General features: G+C 42.4%; 1 protein-coding gene across 1 annotated transcript in view; it reads right to left on the minus strand.

Moving 5' to 3' along the window:
• Positions 1–17,067, minus strand: part of BLTP3A (bridge-like lipid transfer protein family member 3A) — a 55,229-nt gene that overhangs the window by 10,814 nt on the left and 27,348 nt on the right. Inside the window, exons 5-14 of the mRNA XM_061195135.1 lie at positions 13,134–13,323; positions 12,680–12,820; positions 12,079–12,249; positions 11,190–11,382; positions 4,466–4,552; positions 3,833–3,949; positions 3,226–3,365; positions 2,678–2,819; positions 2,234–2,427; positions 565–2,021 (exon numbers count right to left, since the gene is read on the minus strand). Coding sequence (XP_061051118.1) covers positions 565–2,021; positions 2,234–2,427; positions 2,678–2,819; positions 3,226–3,365; positions 3,833–3,949; positions 4,466–4,552; positions 11,190–11,382; positions 12,079–12,249; positions 12,680–12,820; positions 13,134–13,323 — 2,832 coding nt within the window. The remainder of the gene's footprint in view (positions 1–564; positions 2,022–2,233; positions 2,428–2,677; positions 2,820–3,225; positions 3,366–3,832; positions 3,950–4,465; positions 4,553–11,189; positions 11,383–12,078; positions 12,250–12,679; positions 12,821–13,133; positions 13,324–17,067) is intronic.

Genomic DNA, 17,067 nt, shown 5'->3' on the forward strand with positions numbered 1-17,067 from the left:
AAACTGGGGATACAAACATCTGCAGCGACCTCCCCGAGCTGCTGTGGGGATTACATCAAACAAAATACTATGTGAGAGACCACTGAAAAGAATAAAATATCATACAGATGTCAGGTATTATTATTCTGATACAGCATAGCTGTATCAATAATAGTGAATCAGTGAAAGAGGAGACAGCTTGATGCTAAGAAGCAATAAATGTTGACTTGGAAACTGCCCAAGACCAGGCTAAGATATATGGAGGCATGAGAAAATCCATGGGATTTTGTTATTTTATTGCAATTTCTGGTTCTTCCCCTATCACAGAGTTAGGTGTAGTCCTGAAAATAAAGTCCCTCTGACTGGTATGCTTACATCCTCTAAGTAGCCTGAAAGTTCTTCCGCTGCTCTACAGGGAGCTCTGAAAACTAAAGGCTTTGCCACATTAACTAGGCCATTCCATACACGCTCCTGGACCACACGGTGCTTCCCAATCTACAAGTGCACACGGCAGGAGGCCTGAGCCCAATGGCCAGAGCTAGGAGGGAGAGAGGAGGCGAATGAAGGAGGCAGAGAACCACTCACTTGGCTGGGGGCAGAGACAGCATCTTGTGCATGGTGGAGGTCATTCGGTCTCTGCCCAGACTGAAGGCATCCTTAGTCAGGGACATAGCTTCCTTGGTGAGGTCCATGGTGGCATGTAGAGCCTCCTTTGTGGCATCCTTGGTCATGTGAATAGCACTTGATAATTCTCCCTCAATGTTCTTCAAGGGGATGAGCTCGCCCTGTCCATTCACAGCAGTATCCTTGTCCCCTGGGGGCTTCAACTCAGCTGGTGAGCTAGGTGCCTGGGCGCTGCTCAGTCTCTTGGCCTGTAAGGAATCAACTGCCTCATGGCCCTTCCCTGCCTCCTGCTGTGCAAGAGAATCTGAGTCCTGCACTTCTCCATTGCTATGGAGAGGCAGTGGCCTATCCTGGGATGCATCCAGATTTTCAACGCCACTGTCCTCCAGAACCTTCCTGGGGCTTGCTGGGCCCTGTTCTGAGGAGGCATCAGACTTCAGCTCCCTATCCTCTGAAGGAGACAGCTCTGAATCTACAAGGCTCGTAGTATCTGAACCCTCAGAGTCAGCTTCGACAGCCCCAGGGACAGGATGCATAAGCAGAGCCACCTCAGCACTGGGGAAGAGGACGCCAATGCAAGCTGTCTGGTCCTGCAGAGGAGACCCAGTCATGGCCTCGGTATCCTTAGTAAGCTGCTCCTGAAGACCCTGGAGCACCTCCTTCAGGCGGAGGAGAGCCAAGTACTGGTAGTGGTCAAGCCTCACTCGGACATGCTCAGGCGAGTGTACGAGCACATGCACATCTGCCGCGTCCCCCAGCTCTGTCAGAGGCCCTTTGTTATCCACACTACTGCTGCCTTCTTTCAGAATTTCCATGACTTCTGTAAGGCCTGATAGGCTTTTCAAATCCTGCTCAGTCTTTGACCTCTGATGGGACACAGTGTCAGGGGCAAGGGCCTCAGAATGGACAGGACTGCCAAAGCTGGCGGATGCTTTCAGCCTCCCTTCTGTGGCCATAAGGAGCTTTCGTGCCTGGGCTTGCTGCCAGCGGAGGGGTAGGCAGGCCCAAATCGACAAGGGGAAGGGGGCCACAAAATTCAAGGAATGGCCTTTGAAGTTCTCTGTTCCCTCAAAGTCCAAGGAGATCTGGGTGAAGTGGATGGACCAGAGATCCTGGGAAGCCTTAAGCCTCTGGGGAGGGAGGGCACTAGATTGAGGGAGTCGGGAATCCACCTGGAAGGCGTGATGCAAAAACAGCATGTGCAGAAGGCTAAAGCCACCTGGCACCTTGGGAAACTGAACATAATTGGAATGAAAGAACTCAGCAGCAGCAAAACCCCGGAAGAGACTCTGGAGGTCTGGACAGCTACAATGTGGGGCGTGACGTGTATTGGTGGCAGTCACGCCTGATGCAGAGAAGACAAGGGCCTGGGGACGGTGCAACCCAGCCCGCTCTCTCTTCTCCAGCGGGAAGCTCACCTTCAGAGAGAAAATGAAACCCAATTCAGAATGGCCAGCTGAGCAACTCTGCAACCCACCATTAATACACACAAGAAAGACCATTTGGGCTGAACCCAAAACTGCTTTCCTTACTTCTATCAAATGGACAGAGCAGAACCTTGGATTATAGCCATGGTAGAAGTGCAGCTGTGGCTGCCAACAGGGAACAAAAATCCCACTCTCTACCCCACCTTCAACCAGAAGGCATCCAGTCGGATGTCCAAGTGTTCATCTTTCTGGCTTGAATCTTCCAGCTTGTAGATAGCTTTGAACTGCTCCAAGCTGCGGTATAAATCCAGGCAGAAGAGGTTTCCCCAGAGCAAGCTGACAGGATCCATAGCAAATGTCAGACCATTTAACTGAATGTAAAGATTGGGACAGGGAACTGGAAAGCAGAGAAAAAAAGAATCACCATGAATGAAGTAGCAGCTCGACTCTTACTTATCAGCTAATATTCATTTTATTTTCAAAGGTATATATTTACACAGGGAAGAGTTTTCAACAAAGGTGTGCTAAACTAACTCAAACACTTAAAACTCCAAATAACAAACAGAATATAAGCAGAGAGCCCCCGAGGCTGACAAATGCGAAGAGCAAGAGCAAGACAGTAAGGAATGACCAGAGCAGGTGCTTACCTGGCAGCTCCTGATTATCGGGGAAGTAATACTCTGTGAACTCAATATGAATGGCAGAGACCTGAGTGGGGAGGTTGTGAAGTTTCCGACTGCAGGAAAGGAGCGTCGATGGCTTCTTACTTGGCTGTCCAGCTGTAGAAACCTATGCAATCACGAGTTGCTGTTAGCATCTATACAGCACCCATAATAGAATTTCCTCCATTTCCTCTGAGATGGGAAGATAAAGCCTCTACAATTCTTCCAAAGTCTGTCACAGGGAGCAGAGTGCTCTTCACGCAGATTCCAGGCATTCTCACACCTGACTAACACTATCTACGAGTTCGTTTTTTCAGTGAAAGGTTTGTAGCGGGGTATTCAGAGCAAAGTGGGGAATCCCAAGTCCTGATCTCAGCAGTCACGCTCAGAAAGAAACAGACCAAAGTGTCAAATCCACCTGGAAGGGAGGGAAACAGCCCCCGAATTCTACAACCTTGATCACATGTGTTGCGTTCCAAATGAACTCCTCCACCCCTTTCCAGCCTTGTTTCCCTGTGTCGTGGGCTCCTTACCTGGTGGACGTCCAAGTCATCCACCCGTATTACCAAGCAGCTAGAGCGCAGGCGATTCCATGCTGGAGGCCGAAAGACAGCCTGTCGGCCCTGAGAGGGGCTTCTCTCAAGGGGGTTCTTTCGAGGACTGGAGAGAGAATCTAAATAAAAATAAGAAGGTGGGAAAAAGAATCAGATACACTCAACTATCATCATTAATAGAATTTGGAGAGTAAAAACCCTAAGATCATTAATGCTATATGTAGGAAAGAGTTTAACACTGGCAAGTTCCAGTGGATGGAACTCAAAAACTATTCTCTCCTTAAGACCAAGGCAACGGCCTATTGAATAGAGAAGCTAACAACCTCTCTTCCACACTGCAGCTATCCCTGGAGACAAACAGGACTCCGTAAAGAAAAAAGTCACGGATGTCTCTCCGTGGGATAAAGTTGGAATAATCAGCTGGGAGTAAGTTGGGATAATTAGCCAGTCCAGTGCTTTATCGCCACTGGATACTCAAAGGTAAATGTCAAGAGGCAAAGCAACAGGAGTCCTCCAGCTCCTCATAACCCACCTGCTTTCCTCCGGAAGGGAGAGCCTACCCCCAGGTGCCAGGGTTGTTTCAGACCTGTCTCCTCGTGCCACTTCTCCATTTTACTCTGAAATTCCATCACCAGCTTCTGGGCCCACTGGCCTCGGGTCTCCATGGCCTCACAGTGACGTACCCAATGTTTGCAGCTATCGCCTGTGCGATAAAGCAAAAAGATTTTAGTCTAAGATCATGATCCAATGTTACAATTTTTCTTTTCCATTGGTATAGTTTTCCATAATTCAGAATCTGATCCCTCACCACCAATCCAAAATTCTCTGGGATAAGTAAAAATTATCTAGTGAGAGCACTCAAGTTCTTCTGGATTCTATATGTGATTTTTCCCTAGGGTTCCCTAAAGGCCAGCTGCTGACTTTTGCCATCTTTGACCATGGACCACTGGAGAGGCTCTAAAACTAGTGGAAGTAAGGGGTAGAGCACAGAATCAAAAGCAACATCTCAGACACTGCCTGCCCTCCTACTGCTTCTCATCAACAGTGGACCCTGCAAGTTTCCAGAAGATGTTCTCTTGAAAAGGACTATTGCCAACACCTCTCTGAGCATGTGCTGCAATCCCTGGCACCCTTCTGCTGGGCAGTCAGGGATGAACCCAGGCATATGGCCTCAATACTTAGGCCACGCTAAAACTGCACCCATTCAGAATTCTCCTACCTGCCCAGTGGAAGGGGTAATAGTCAAATGCCATCTTGCGAAAGGTAAGCTGCATTGCACCACCCATGAGTCTGTTTGCGGAGACACCTACAAAGAAAAATAAAGGTGAACAGCAGCAGAAGAAACAGAGGCCTAAACACCACTTGAAGCACTTAGAAGTCCTCCTAAGGGTCAGCTCCAAAGCCTGGCTGATACATAAGTGCAGCCGAAAGGCCATGATGTCAGGTGATTTGCAAGGCTGAGGCCCTCCTCTTCTGAATTGCAATGGACATGCTCTAAAAGATTTTTTTAAAAAAGCATATTCCACTGTCTCTGTAAATGGCTGTCAGAATTCCAGAAAGACAAAAGAAACTGCAAAACTCAGGATTCTGGAATTCCAATCCTAGGTCTCCCACAGGCACACTTGACAACCTTGACTGATTGGTTCCCCCAAACCTGGCAATACTAGTATTGCTGTCCCTCAGCACAACACCTGGAGAGGCATAAGCCAAACTCCCCGAAAAACAGGACCCATGTTACTTCCTTTCATATCTTAGCTAAAGCTGTGATGTAAGACTGTCATTACACACTGTACATACGAAGTACCATGGAACACTAAGAACACTGCACTAACAAGGACATTATAAACATACAGAATAGTGTAGATAAATTGAATTTTTTTGCAATAAGTCAAATATTCTATTGTTTATCTTGAATTTACATTTAATTCTTACTAAATGAATGAACTTTCCATGTTTCTGTCTTATCTCTCCAACGAGACTCTAAGAACTGTAAGAACAAGGACTATTTCTTCTACATATGTGTGTTGTCTAAGCTACCCTGTTCTGCACTTCCCTCCTATCCCTTCCATCCTATTTCCAGGTGAAGGGAAATACCACGGGACCTTCTAGCTATAAGCTGGTACACCTACAACCAGGAGGGTCATTTCCATCCACTCTAGATATCACCATGCCAAGGTTCTGGACTAATCACCATCCTACTAGGAGATACACCTACACCTGTGTTCCTGTTGCTCAACGTTTTTGTCATAATTACCACCTCATAGGAGGCTGTTTAGCTATTTTTTTCCTAATTGTCCCTTCTCCATGAAATTTAATACCACAGATATACTGTATATCTTATGTACTATATGTCTACCTGTGCTTTATACATAAAAAGAATAAGAATAAAGCTTATTCCTTTTATTCAATGCCAGGTTAAGAAAGACTAAATCATTCTTTTAAGTTGAAAGTTAAGGGACTTCCCTGGTGGCACAGTGATTAAGAATCCGCCTGCCAATGCAGGGGACACGGGTTCGAGCCCTGGTCTGGGAAGATCCCACATGCCATGTGGCAACTAAGCCCGTGCGCCACAACTACTGAGCTTGTGCTCTAGAGCCAACACACCACAACTACTGAAGCCCGCATACCCTAGAGCCCAGGCATCACAACTACTGAGCCCACACACCACAACTACTGAAGCCTGTGCACTCTAGGGCCCACGTGCCACAACTACTGAGCCCGCGTGTTGCAACTACTGAAGCTCGCACGCCTAGAGCCCATGCTCCACAACAAGAGAAGCCACTGCAATGAGAAGCCCAAGCACCGCAATGAAGAGTAGCCCCCCGCTCGCTGCAACTAGAGAAAAGACCAGCGCACAGCAACGAAGACCCAATGCAGCCAAAAATTTTTTTTAAAAGAAACAAGCGTACTTTAAATTTATTTATTTATTTATTTATTTTTATGGCTGTGTTGGGTCTTCGTTTCTGTGCCAGGGCTTTCTCTAGTTGTGGCAAGCAGGGGCCACTCTTCATCGCGGTGCGCGGGCCTCTCACTATCGTGGCCTCTCTTGTTGCGGAGCACAGGCTCAGTAATTGTGGCTCACGGGCCCAGTTGCTCTGCGGCATGTGGGATCTTCCCAGACCAGGGCTTGAACCCGTGTCCCCTGCATTGGCAGGCAGATTCTCAACCACTGCACCACCAGGGAAGCCCCCAAAATTTTTTTTAAAAAGGTTAAAAAATAAAATGTGAAAAGTTAAATTAAAAAATTTAAAGCTATTAATATTTAACTTAAGTTTATAACTATATCTGCTGATTAACTTTTATATATATATAAATTTATTTATTTATTTTTGGCTGCATTGGGTCTTTGTTGCTGTGCGCGGGCTTTCTTTAGTTGCGGCGAGTGGGGGCTACTCTTCAATGCGGTGTGTGGGCTTATTGCGGTGGCTTCTCTTGGTGCAGAGCACGGGCTCTAGGCGCATGGGCTTCAGTAGTTCTGGCACGCGGGCTTCAGTAGTTGTGGCTCACAGGCTCTAGAGCACAGGCTCAGTAGTTGTGTTACACGGGTTTAGTTGCTCCGCGGCATGTGGGATCTTCCCGGACCAGGGCTCGAACCCGTGTCCCCTGCATTGGCAGGCAGATTCTTAACCACTGCGCCACTAAGGAAGCCCTGCTGAGTAACTTTTAATGTAATTTATTTCTTATATAAATTATAATGTATAGAATCACATATGCAATTTAGCAATTTATATTAATACATAATAGTGATATAATCAAATTTTTAATTATTCAAAATTATTTTTGAATAAAATAAAGTTTTTAAATTAAGTTCTTAAAATTATTATTTTGTTAGCTTTTAACTTTTGCTTAACATGAGAAAATAACTTTAGCTTAACTAGGTGCTAGATATTCAGATAGTGTCAATATTTTTCCTTTCCAACATTTAACTAAATTATTGATTTGTTGAACAATTTGTATAATTAAATAATAAAATATAAACTATTTTTATTTAATTCTCAAAGTTCAAATCACAAAAGTACTAAGGATTAAATATAAACAACACTGATGAAGCAGCCAATGACAGCTGCTAGCTATGTACAGGCCACCTCTCACCATCTGACTTTGAGATCAAGCAATCGATAGAAAGTCCTCTAATCACAGCCATCTATTTGCCATAGTTTATAGCCCTGATCTTCCATGAACTCAACACCAGTGTTGCTCATATGATACCCAAGAAAACTCAATAAGAGAAATTAAATACTAAGGAATAAAATTTTGTCAATAAGGTTAAGCATTGTTATATCTAAGATTTTTTTTCACCCCCACCCCTCACCAAAGAACCAATTTTCAATGTCCAGAATAGGCAAACATCAAGACAGAAAGATCAGTGGTTGCTTACAGCTACAAAATGGGGAGTGTCATCTAATGGGTACAGAGTTTCTTTTATGGATGACAAAAAGGTTCTAAAATTAGATTGTAGTAATGATCACATAACCCTATGACTATACTTTAAAACACTGAGTTGTATATTCTAAATGGGTGAATTGTACGGTATATGAATGATATCTCAATAAATATATATCTGTTTAAAAGAAAAGAGTGGATTTTTACCTGCTGTGGGGAGATATCATCCCAGTTGAACATGCATGACCTAGGCTACTAGAGGGAGAGGGTTTCACAGCCATGCTCCCTCTATTGGATTTATTTGGAACTAAAAGAACAATAAACTACATGACTGAACATATTAAAATAAGGTTTAGAATAGAAATCAAATATAATTACCCATTATCAACATATTTAATTATAAACACATAATCATATATGACACATAAATGGTAAATAGTGTACATAAATGACTAAAATTCTCCAGTGAGATGGTGGGAGAGGATAGCCTAGCCTGAAGAGAGGTGAAGAAAGCTTTGGCTCACAGCCCTTATCCTGAGGGAGATAACTAAAAAGAGGCAGATGACACTCTTTTCCCCATCAACCACCTACCTCCTCCCAGAAGCCTGAAGGGCGAGCTGCTCCAGTTTGATTTTAAGAGACAGTGCTGCCCCACTGCAAGCCAAGCCGTCCCCAGTTACCCACCAAGTTTCCAATAACTTCACCTCCAATACCAAGGGATAGATGAGCGTATTAGTGAGGGGTCCCAATATCCAGGCTATAGTGTCCCTTAATGAAAAAGCAGACAGATGTAGCCTTCAAGGAGTCCCTAGAGCAGCACTGTCCAAAAGAACTTTCTGTGATGATGGACATCTTCTATGGTCCATAGATTATAACGAGTACTTGAAATGTTGTTGGTGTAAATGAGGAACTGAATTTTTAATTTTATTTAATTTTGATTTTAATTTAAATAGCCACATGTGGCTACTGACTACCATATTGGACAGAGAGTTCTAGAGCAATGCTATCCAATAGAAATGTAACATAAGCCACATAAGTAATTTAAAATTTTCTAGTAGCTACATTAAAAAAGTTTTTTTTAAAAAGTGAATTTAATTTTAATATTACACATTATTTAAACCAATATACTCCAAATATCATTTCAACGTGTAATCAATATGAAAATAATTATTAAGGTATTCTACACTCTTTTTTTGTACTCTATCTTCGAAATCCCATGCGTATGTTACACTTGCACCCCATCTCAATTTGGATCAGCCAATATTTCAAGTGCCCAATAGTCATATGTGGCTAGTGGCTGCCATATTGGACAGGACAACTCCAGAGAATCTTAGCACCCTTTCCGTAACACCTAGTTCTGCCTTCTCCTTTCTTCCCAAATCCAAGGAGAAGAATCAAAGTCACAAGAACTCTTTGTGTTCCTTGTCCCTTCACAGAGTCATATGCCACACCTGGGTACGGTTGGCTGGGATTTATCCCTCTATCTAAAAATATCTAATCCAAAACTTTCCTAAAATCCACCAAGTAGATTCACTTAGCTTAATAAATACATGGGGGCTTCAGGGAAGGCTAGTCACTCACCTCTTAGTATGGATTGCAGGACCCTGTTACATGAAGAGGACAGTGCTATACGCTCTTATCAAGCAAAAGGATGAAACTCTCAATAATGTATTTTTAATAAAGATTTCTGAAAGGATTAAAACCAAAACAAAACAGGGACTTCTCTGGTGGCGCAGTGTTAAGACTCCACGCTCCCAATGCAGGGGGCCCGGGTTCGTTCCCTGGTCAGGGAACTAGATCCCACATGCATGCCACAACTAAGAGTTCGCATGCTGCAACTGAAAAAGATCCCACACGCCACAACGAAGATCCTGCATGCCGCAACTAAGACCCAGTGCAACCAAATAAATAAATAAATATTTTTAAAAACAAAACAAAACAAAACTGCAAGGTCTTTATAGTAACACTTGGAAGAAACAACCAAACAAAAAAATAATTGTTTTAGCAAAGAACTTCCAAAACTAGTGGCTAACAAAACAGTGAGCAATTTATTTGCTGTGGTGGCAAAAGCAATCTTTATGCTGTCGCTGCTCCTTTCAGCTCTTTCATATTGGGAGTGGAGAGGGGCTGAAGTCACTTCAAGACCAAGGTAGAGCAAAGCAAGAGAGGCATTGGTGCTTGGTGTCCCAGAAAGAAAAGGTAGTAGGTTCCCCCAAGGAAAATGAATCTAGGTCTCATTAAGAAGCAAACATAACCTCCAGAGAGGAAAAGGCAGCAAGAACACAAGCCTCCATACGACGGCATCTAAAAACAAGAGCTGGCGGCAGAGGGGTGTAGAGGGAGGACAAAGAGTATTGAAGGAACTGGCAGCAGAGAAATAATAATACCGAATACTGGCCTATGATTAATGTCCTCCAAATTCAGTATATTATGTCATTTGAGCCTGATAATGACCTATGAGGTAAATGAGTAAGATATAATTTAACTCAAGGTTCACAAATGAAGAAACTCAGAGGGGTGAAGTGATTTCCCTAAGGCTCATGAAGGAAAGAAATGAGTCAATTATTTTTTCATTCTGAATAAATGTGTATGTGTACTTAATACCAATTGCTCTAGTGAGTCTCAAATGGGCAGAGATGTCTGCCAAAAAAGCAGGTGCTATTTGTTTATGCTCTGCTTACAGCGCCACAAAATAAAAGCAATGTCTGAAGGGCTCTGGGCTTGACTTTCCTAAGGACCACTCCACTCTGCATTAACGCCCTCTCTTTATTTAAAGATGGCTCTCCTATATCCTGTGTCTACTCTTTTTCATATGAAATATCTCTGTGTCTTTCAACTCTTTCCTTCTATGCTATGGTTTCCATAGCATTAAACAATCTGCACACCCTTCCTGGGATGCTTTCTCTTTGTTAATGTCCTCAAGGACAGCATCAAAAACAAGGCTCAGAGTTCCAAATGGAGTCCACAAAGGTGTCAGAGAAGAATTTCCAGAGTTCTGGAACCCACACTTCTATTGATGCAGTTTAAATTAATATGTGATTTAGGGAACGCCATGTTAAAAAAAAAAAATTGCTCTAATGAATGAAAAAGCATGACAAGAACACACCATAACCTCTCTGCTTGGGAAGAACACATTTATACATAATAACTATTTAAATTGACTCAAAGATCTGAAAATTCTGAGGTTTCCTATAGTTGAATTTACTTTCCTGAAAGCTTATAACAGTGGTTAGCATTGCCCAAAAGACTCTGGGGAGGGAAAAAAAATATACACTGCTTGGGCTCTACCCCTGAAGATTCCGATTTAGTGGGGGCTGGGAAGAGGCCCAGCTCCTGTGTCTTACTGTCTCACAGGTAGTTCTGCTGCATCCTAAAGGCTGAAGAGCACTCACAGACAGAGAGCTGCCACAGGAGCACAGAGGCCTGAGGAAGGCCTGTGATTAAGGGGAGCCAGACAAATACCCCACAGAGTCTTGAAAACAGCCTTCCATCCCCAAGCTTTGCCCAGAGCTCCAGGCGGTGATGGACCACCCTGCACAGGCTCAGGCCTCACGGGGTACCTGGCTCTCGGGACTGGCTATCATCACAAATGTGCAGGTCCAGGCGGGAGATGAGCAGATGGTAGGAGGACTCTTTCACATCAAATTTCTCAAAGTACTGGCTGAGGCGGCTGCTGCTGCTGTTGCTGCTGCCCTGGCTGCCACCGAACGCCTGGGCCCAGGACTGCTGGGCGCTGGGAGCAGGTGGGGTGATCTACATGTGACAGAGAGAAACAAGAAGTCCAAACCCAGACAGCCTCCTTGCTGGCTTTCTTTAAGCTTTAGTTCAGCCTGAAGAAAACCACAATTTGACAAGGTGTCCCTTCCTTCTCATAACTATTCATCTGGTATCTCATGTAGGTCTACCCCACTTAAATAACCCAAACTCCAAGAAGCCAAATTATAATTAATCTAGTAACTGTCAGAGTCCTGTTCTGAGATTTGAATTGCCTTCTAAGCTCCCACCCCCCTAGAACTTAGCTGACTGATGCTAAAACACCTCCTCCAGGAAGTCTTCCCTAAATGCCCTCTTTCAGCCCAGGTAGTTGGATTCCTTTTCTTTGTGCTCTCATGGCACAGTGTTTACCTCTATTACAGCACTTATCACATCATATTGTAATAACTTGTTTATAGTCCATATTTTAAGACAGCAAGAGTTCCAATTCCAAGGACAGGAACAAGAGGCTTTCCAGTGGCTAACACTGTATACCTAACACACTAGAGGCACCCAAAGAACAGAATAACTGAATAAATCAGAGGCACAGGCAAAGCCTATGTACCTCCAGAAGTGAATGACAAATTCCCCCAAATAAGCCTAATAAAGTCTAGGCTCCACTTACGGTGGAGGTATGAATTAGGTCCGGCCTACCATCTCCCCACTGCCACCAAGGGTCTCTGTTTCACCTCTAACCTGTACAGGTTCAGGGGCCAGGCTCTTTCTCTGCTGGGCTGACTTCTCCATGGCCTCACTCAGTGATTCTGCATATTTCATCATAGCCTTGAGCTGTGAGTCAGTTAGCACCCAGAGCAGGTCATCCAACAGGAACATCAGCTTGGAGGCTATCACATTGCAATCTTTGGTCTGAAGGGGTCACACAGAACACAGGATTCAACATCTGGTACCATCCCAACTACTCAAAGTGACCACTGCCCAACCAATTTCAGAGATGGCTTTTCAATCCCCAATACACGAAAGGAAAGTATCAAGCACTGTGGAGAGTCAATTTCTTACAAAACTACTAAAGTTTTCTGTGATTAACAAGCAGCAGCAATAATCAACTGCCTATGTGTCCCTATATACAGGTAAAAATCGTGGTTTTCAAAATTAAAATGACAGGGAGGTAGAAATGTTTCCTCATTAGCAGATACAGTGCAACACTGAATTGCAGGTCCTCCCCTTTCAAGTGTCATTCCAGGGGCCAATAACACTCAAAAAGGAGGAAACACCATCTCCCACGCTATCTGGGAGAATAAAAGATGGAAGTTTTCATGAGGACAGAGAACACACTCACTCTTCTCTTGAGGGCTATTTGGATCCTGCCTTGGTTGGTAATAAGCCTCAGTGGAGTGGTGACTGGGTCCTGATCACCATTGTCTGTAGCATCTGCCTCAATTCGAAGTGTTTGCCAAGTTATTTCCTTAAATGTTAAAACCTAGAAGGAAAGAAAGTAAAATCCCTTAATTCTGTGGATGAAATTAATCAAGAGGCAGGAAGTCCAAGGGGAAAAGACTGGCAAGGCAGAGACCCCCACCATTCTCAGCTGGGATCCTACCCACAGAAGGCAGTGGATCAGAGATCCATTACTGAGGAAAGGATGTAACAGTAACACTGGACAGAAGGGATTCTTGGGTTCCCAAGAATGGGGGAAACTTTGAGGAAATCCCCAAAGCAGGAATAACATCCTTTAAGAATGAGTCCTATTTTGAACCCCCCATTCTCCCTTCTCAGAACGCCAGGGCTGTCACCTCTCCTCGGCGGGGGTCAGTGATACGGGTGAGGCGGAGGTCACTCTGCTGCCAGTTGGGGTTCACACTATAGCCCTGGAGCTGCCACAATTCAAAAGAGGCGTGGAAGGCCTTGGAGTGAATCTTGATGGTGATGGAACTGACGATGATGAACATCCCCTCCACCACCTTCTCGGCAAAGCCATACTCACTACAACAAACGAGGCAGACCAACATTCAGGATCATATGAGACTTGACGCATACTTTTTTTTTTCTTTTTTTTTTTTTGGCCATGCCGTGCAGCTTGTGGGATTCTACTTCCCCGATCAGGGATTGAACCCGGGCCCTGGCAATGAAAGCGCCGAGTCCTAACCACTGGACCGCCAGGGAATTAGTAGGCATACTCTTTATACTGGAAGACGTAAGACAAGACTCTTAACAACGCCTGTCTTTGGATGCTAGAACTGTGGATGACTTTTTAAAAATTTTTCTCCTCCCATTTCTGCTTTATATTTTTTACATTTCTAAAAATTTTTATGATGATGTAGTACTCTTTCTGATGAGATTTTTTTTAAAGAATGGAATAAAAGAAAGAGTTGACCTGGAAACAATCTCTGGTTAGAAAGAATAAATTGAAAAAAATATTTTCACAGTCCACAAATTACCTGAATAAATATTGAATATTGTCTGTGAGGAGAGATATAACAACAGAAAGGAAACACTAGGTTTCTATAACATCTTCAAAGACAGAACATACTCTGCAAAAGTAGTGAAAAGAGGAAAGAAGTACAGCCAGGTTAGCATGAGGTCTAATACTGTGAAATCTAGTCAAGAACAGTCCCACCTCTGCCCTGTCAAATCTATCCCAAAGAGCATAGCTGTGCTTTATAGTGAGAGGCAGAAACAGCAAGGAGAGGAACAAAGGCCATCCTTAAAGTCCTTCTGGACATGGAAAACACAGACATTCTTGACATGTAGGTGAAACAGTTCTCATTACAAGAGATACAAAAGTCTGGGAATTACAAACTGGAAAAAAAAAATCTTTGCAATTTATATCACAAAGGGCTAATATCTCTAATGTATAAAGAGTTTCAAAAAGCTCGGAAGAAAAAGACCAAGAGCCCAATAAAAACGGGACAAAGTAGGGACAGTTCACAGAAAAATAAATGCAAATAGATATTAAACATAAAATGATGTTCAACCTCACTCATATATAAAAACTACACTGAGAGTCACTTGATTTATGACAAAAGTGACAGTGTAGTAGGGAAAAAGACTGTCTTTTCAATAATGGTGCATGGTCAGTTTGAGGCTATCTACAAAGAGAAAAAATAATATTGACCCTTATCTTACATTAAACAAACAAAAAAACAAGTTTCAAGATTGATTGTAGATCTAAATGTGAAAAGTCAAACAATAAAACTAAAAGAATAAAGTTAGAAAAAAACATAGGAGAATATCTTCATGCCTTAAGATAGGAAAAGATTCCTTAAACAAGACACAAAAAGTGCTAACCATAAAGGGAAAAATAGATATATAGGACTATGTTAAATTAATCATTTCTGGTCAACAAAAAAAGAACATTAGGAGTGATAGGGAACCCACATAGTAGGAGAAGATATTCGTAATACATGTATATAACCAAGGACTTGTTTCCAGTATAAAGAACTTCTACAAATTAATAAGAAAAAGACAACCCCAAAAATAACCCAAAAGATAAATGGGCAGAATACATCAATGCTTTGTGAAAGAGGATATTTGAAATTCTAATAAACAAATCATCAAAAAAATGCAAACTAAAATCATAATGTGATACAACTACACACCTATTAGATGGCTAAAATAAAAAGAGAGACAATACTAAGTGCTAGCAACACTGCCGGGGGAAAAGTGGTACAAGCACTTTGGAAAACTGTCCAGCAGTATGAACTAAAGCAGAACATATGCACAGCCTATGACCCTGCAACTCTACTGCTAGATATATACAAATCAGAAATGTGTACATATGTTCACCAAGAGGTATGTATAAGAACGTTCATAGCATCACTATTCTTTTTTCTTACATATTTTTAATTTACGTATAGAAAAGATCATTCTTTGTTGTGTACACGTCCAGGGTTTCAACAAATGCATAGAGTCATGTATCAACCACCACAGTCATGACAGAGAACAGTTCAATGTAGCATCAGTATGCTTAATAGCCAGAAACTGCAAACAAATCAAATGTCCATCTACAACAGAATGGATAATTGTGGCATATAATGGAATAACATACAGTAATAAGGATGAATGAATGATAACTACATGTAACCACATGGATGACTTTCACAAGCATCATGTTGAACTAAAGTATGTAGACACAAATGATGACATAATTTGTGATTACATTTATATAAATTTAAAAATAGGGAAAACTAACGTGTGGTGTTAAAAATCAGGATAAAGTTATCCTTGAGGGTGGGTATGACTAGGAAGGGTGCAGGAGGCTTCTGGGATTCTGGAAATGGTCTGTTTCTTCTTGTAAAGAATCACTAATCTATCCACTTAGGATTTGTGCGCTTCAATATAACTTACCAAAAAATTACACAGAAATACCATGTGTTATCTTTAGACAAAAATCCTAAAGTTTGGACTTCCCTGGTGGTGCAGTGGTTAAGTATCCGCCTGCCAATGCAGGGGACACGGGTTCGAGCCCTGGTCCAGGAAGATCCCACATGCCACGGAGCAACTAAGACCGTGTGCCACAGCTACCGAGCCTGCGCTCTAGAACCCGCGAGCCACAACTACTGAGCCCACGTGCCACAACTACTGAAGCCCGCGCGCCTAGAGCCCGTGCTCCGCAACAAGAGAAGCCACTGCAATAAGAAGCCTGCGCACCACAACGAAGAGCAGCCCCCACTCGCAACTAGAGAAAGCCCGCACGCAGCAACGAAGACCCAACACAGCCAAAAATAAATAAATTAAAAAAAAAAAAAAGCCTAAAGTTTGAAAATATTGTCTATTGGCAAGGCTCTTGGAAAACAAGAACTCTTACAACATTGCTGGTGGTAACATGAAATTACAAAATCCTTACGGAGGGTAATTTAGCAATGTCTATCAAAATTATACATGCTTTTGCTGTTAGACCCTGCAGCCCCACTTCTAGGAATCTATCCCAAAATATGCTAGCAAAAACAGTGGAAACAAACCAAATGTCCATCAACTGATGAATGGATAAATAAAATGTGGCATATCCACACAATAGAATATTATTCAGCCATAAAAGGAATAAAGTACTGATACATGCTACCACATAGCTGAACCTTGAAAACGCTATGCTAAGTGAAAGACACCAGTCACAACAGACCACATAATATATGATTCCATTTATATGAAATGATCAGAATAGATACAGAAAGTAGATTTATGGTTGCCTAAGGCTAAGGCAGGGGAGAATGAAGAGTGACTTCTAAGAGGTATGGAGTTTCTTTTTGGGTGATAAAAATGTTCTAAAATTTATTGTGGTGATGGTTGCACAACCTGGTGTATATACTAAAAACTATTGAATTGTATACTTTAAATGGATGAATTCTACCTCAATAAAGCTGTTTTTTAAAATATGCTGGAAAAATACTAAGTAACTTACGAACAAGGTCATTTATTACTGCACTATTTGTAACAGCAAAAAACCTAGAAATAATTCAAATATCTATCAACAAAGAACTGGCTATATGAACAATGACGCCTCTATAAAATATACTGAGTATTTTGCAGGTGCAAAAAGGAATAAGAAACATCTCTCTACATACTTCTATGAAGTGCTCTCCAGGATATACTTTTAAAAGAAAAAAGCAATGTGGAAAGTGTTTATGGTATGCTACATTTTGTGTAAGAAACAGAGTGGGGACAATACAAACATACATACATATAACATACCTTGTGTTATAGTTTTAACTTTGGAACTACGTAATTTTA

Source organism: Eubalaena glacialis, chromosome 7 (genome assembly GCF_028564815.1).
Source record: "Eubalaena glacialis isolate mEubGla1 chromosome 7, mEubGla1.1.hap2.+ XY, whole genome shotgun sequence".
NCBI lineage: Eukaryota > Metazoa > Chordata > Mammalia > Artiodactyla > Balaenidae > Eubalaena > Eubalaena glacialis.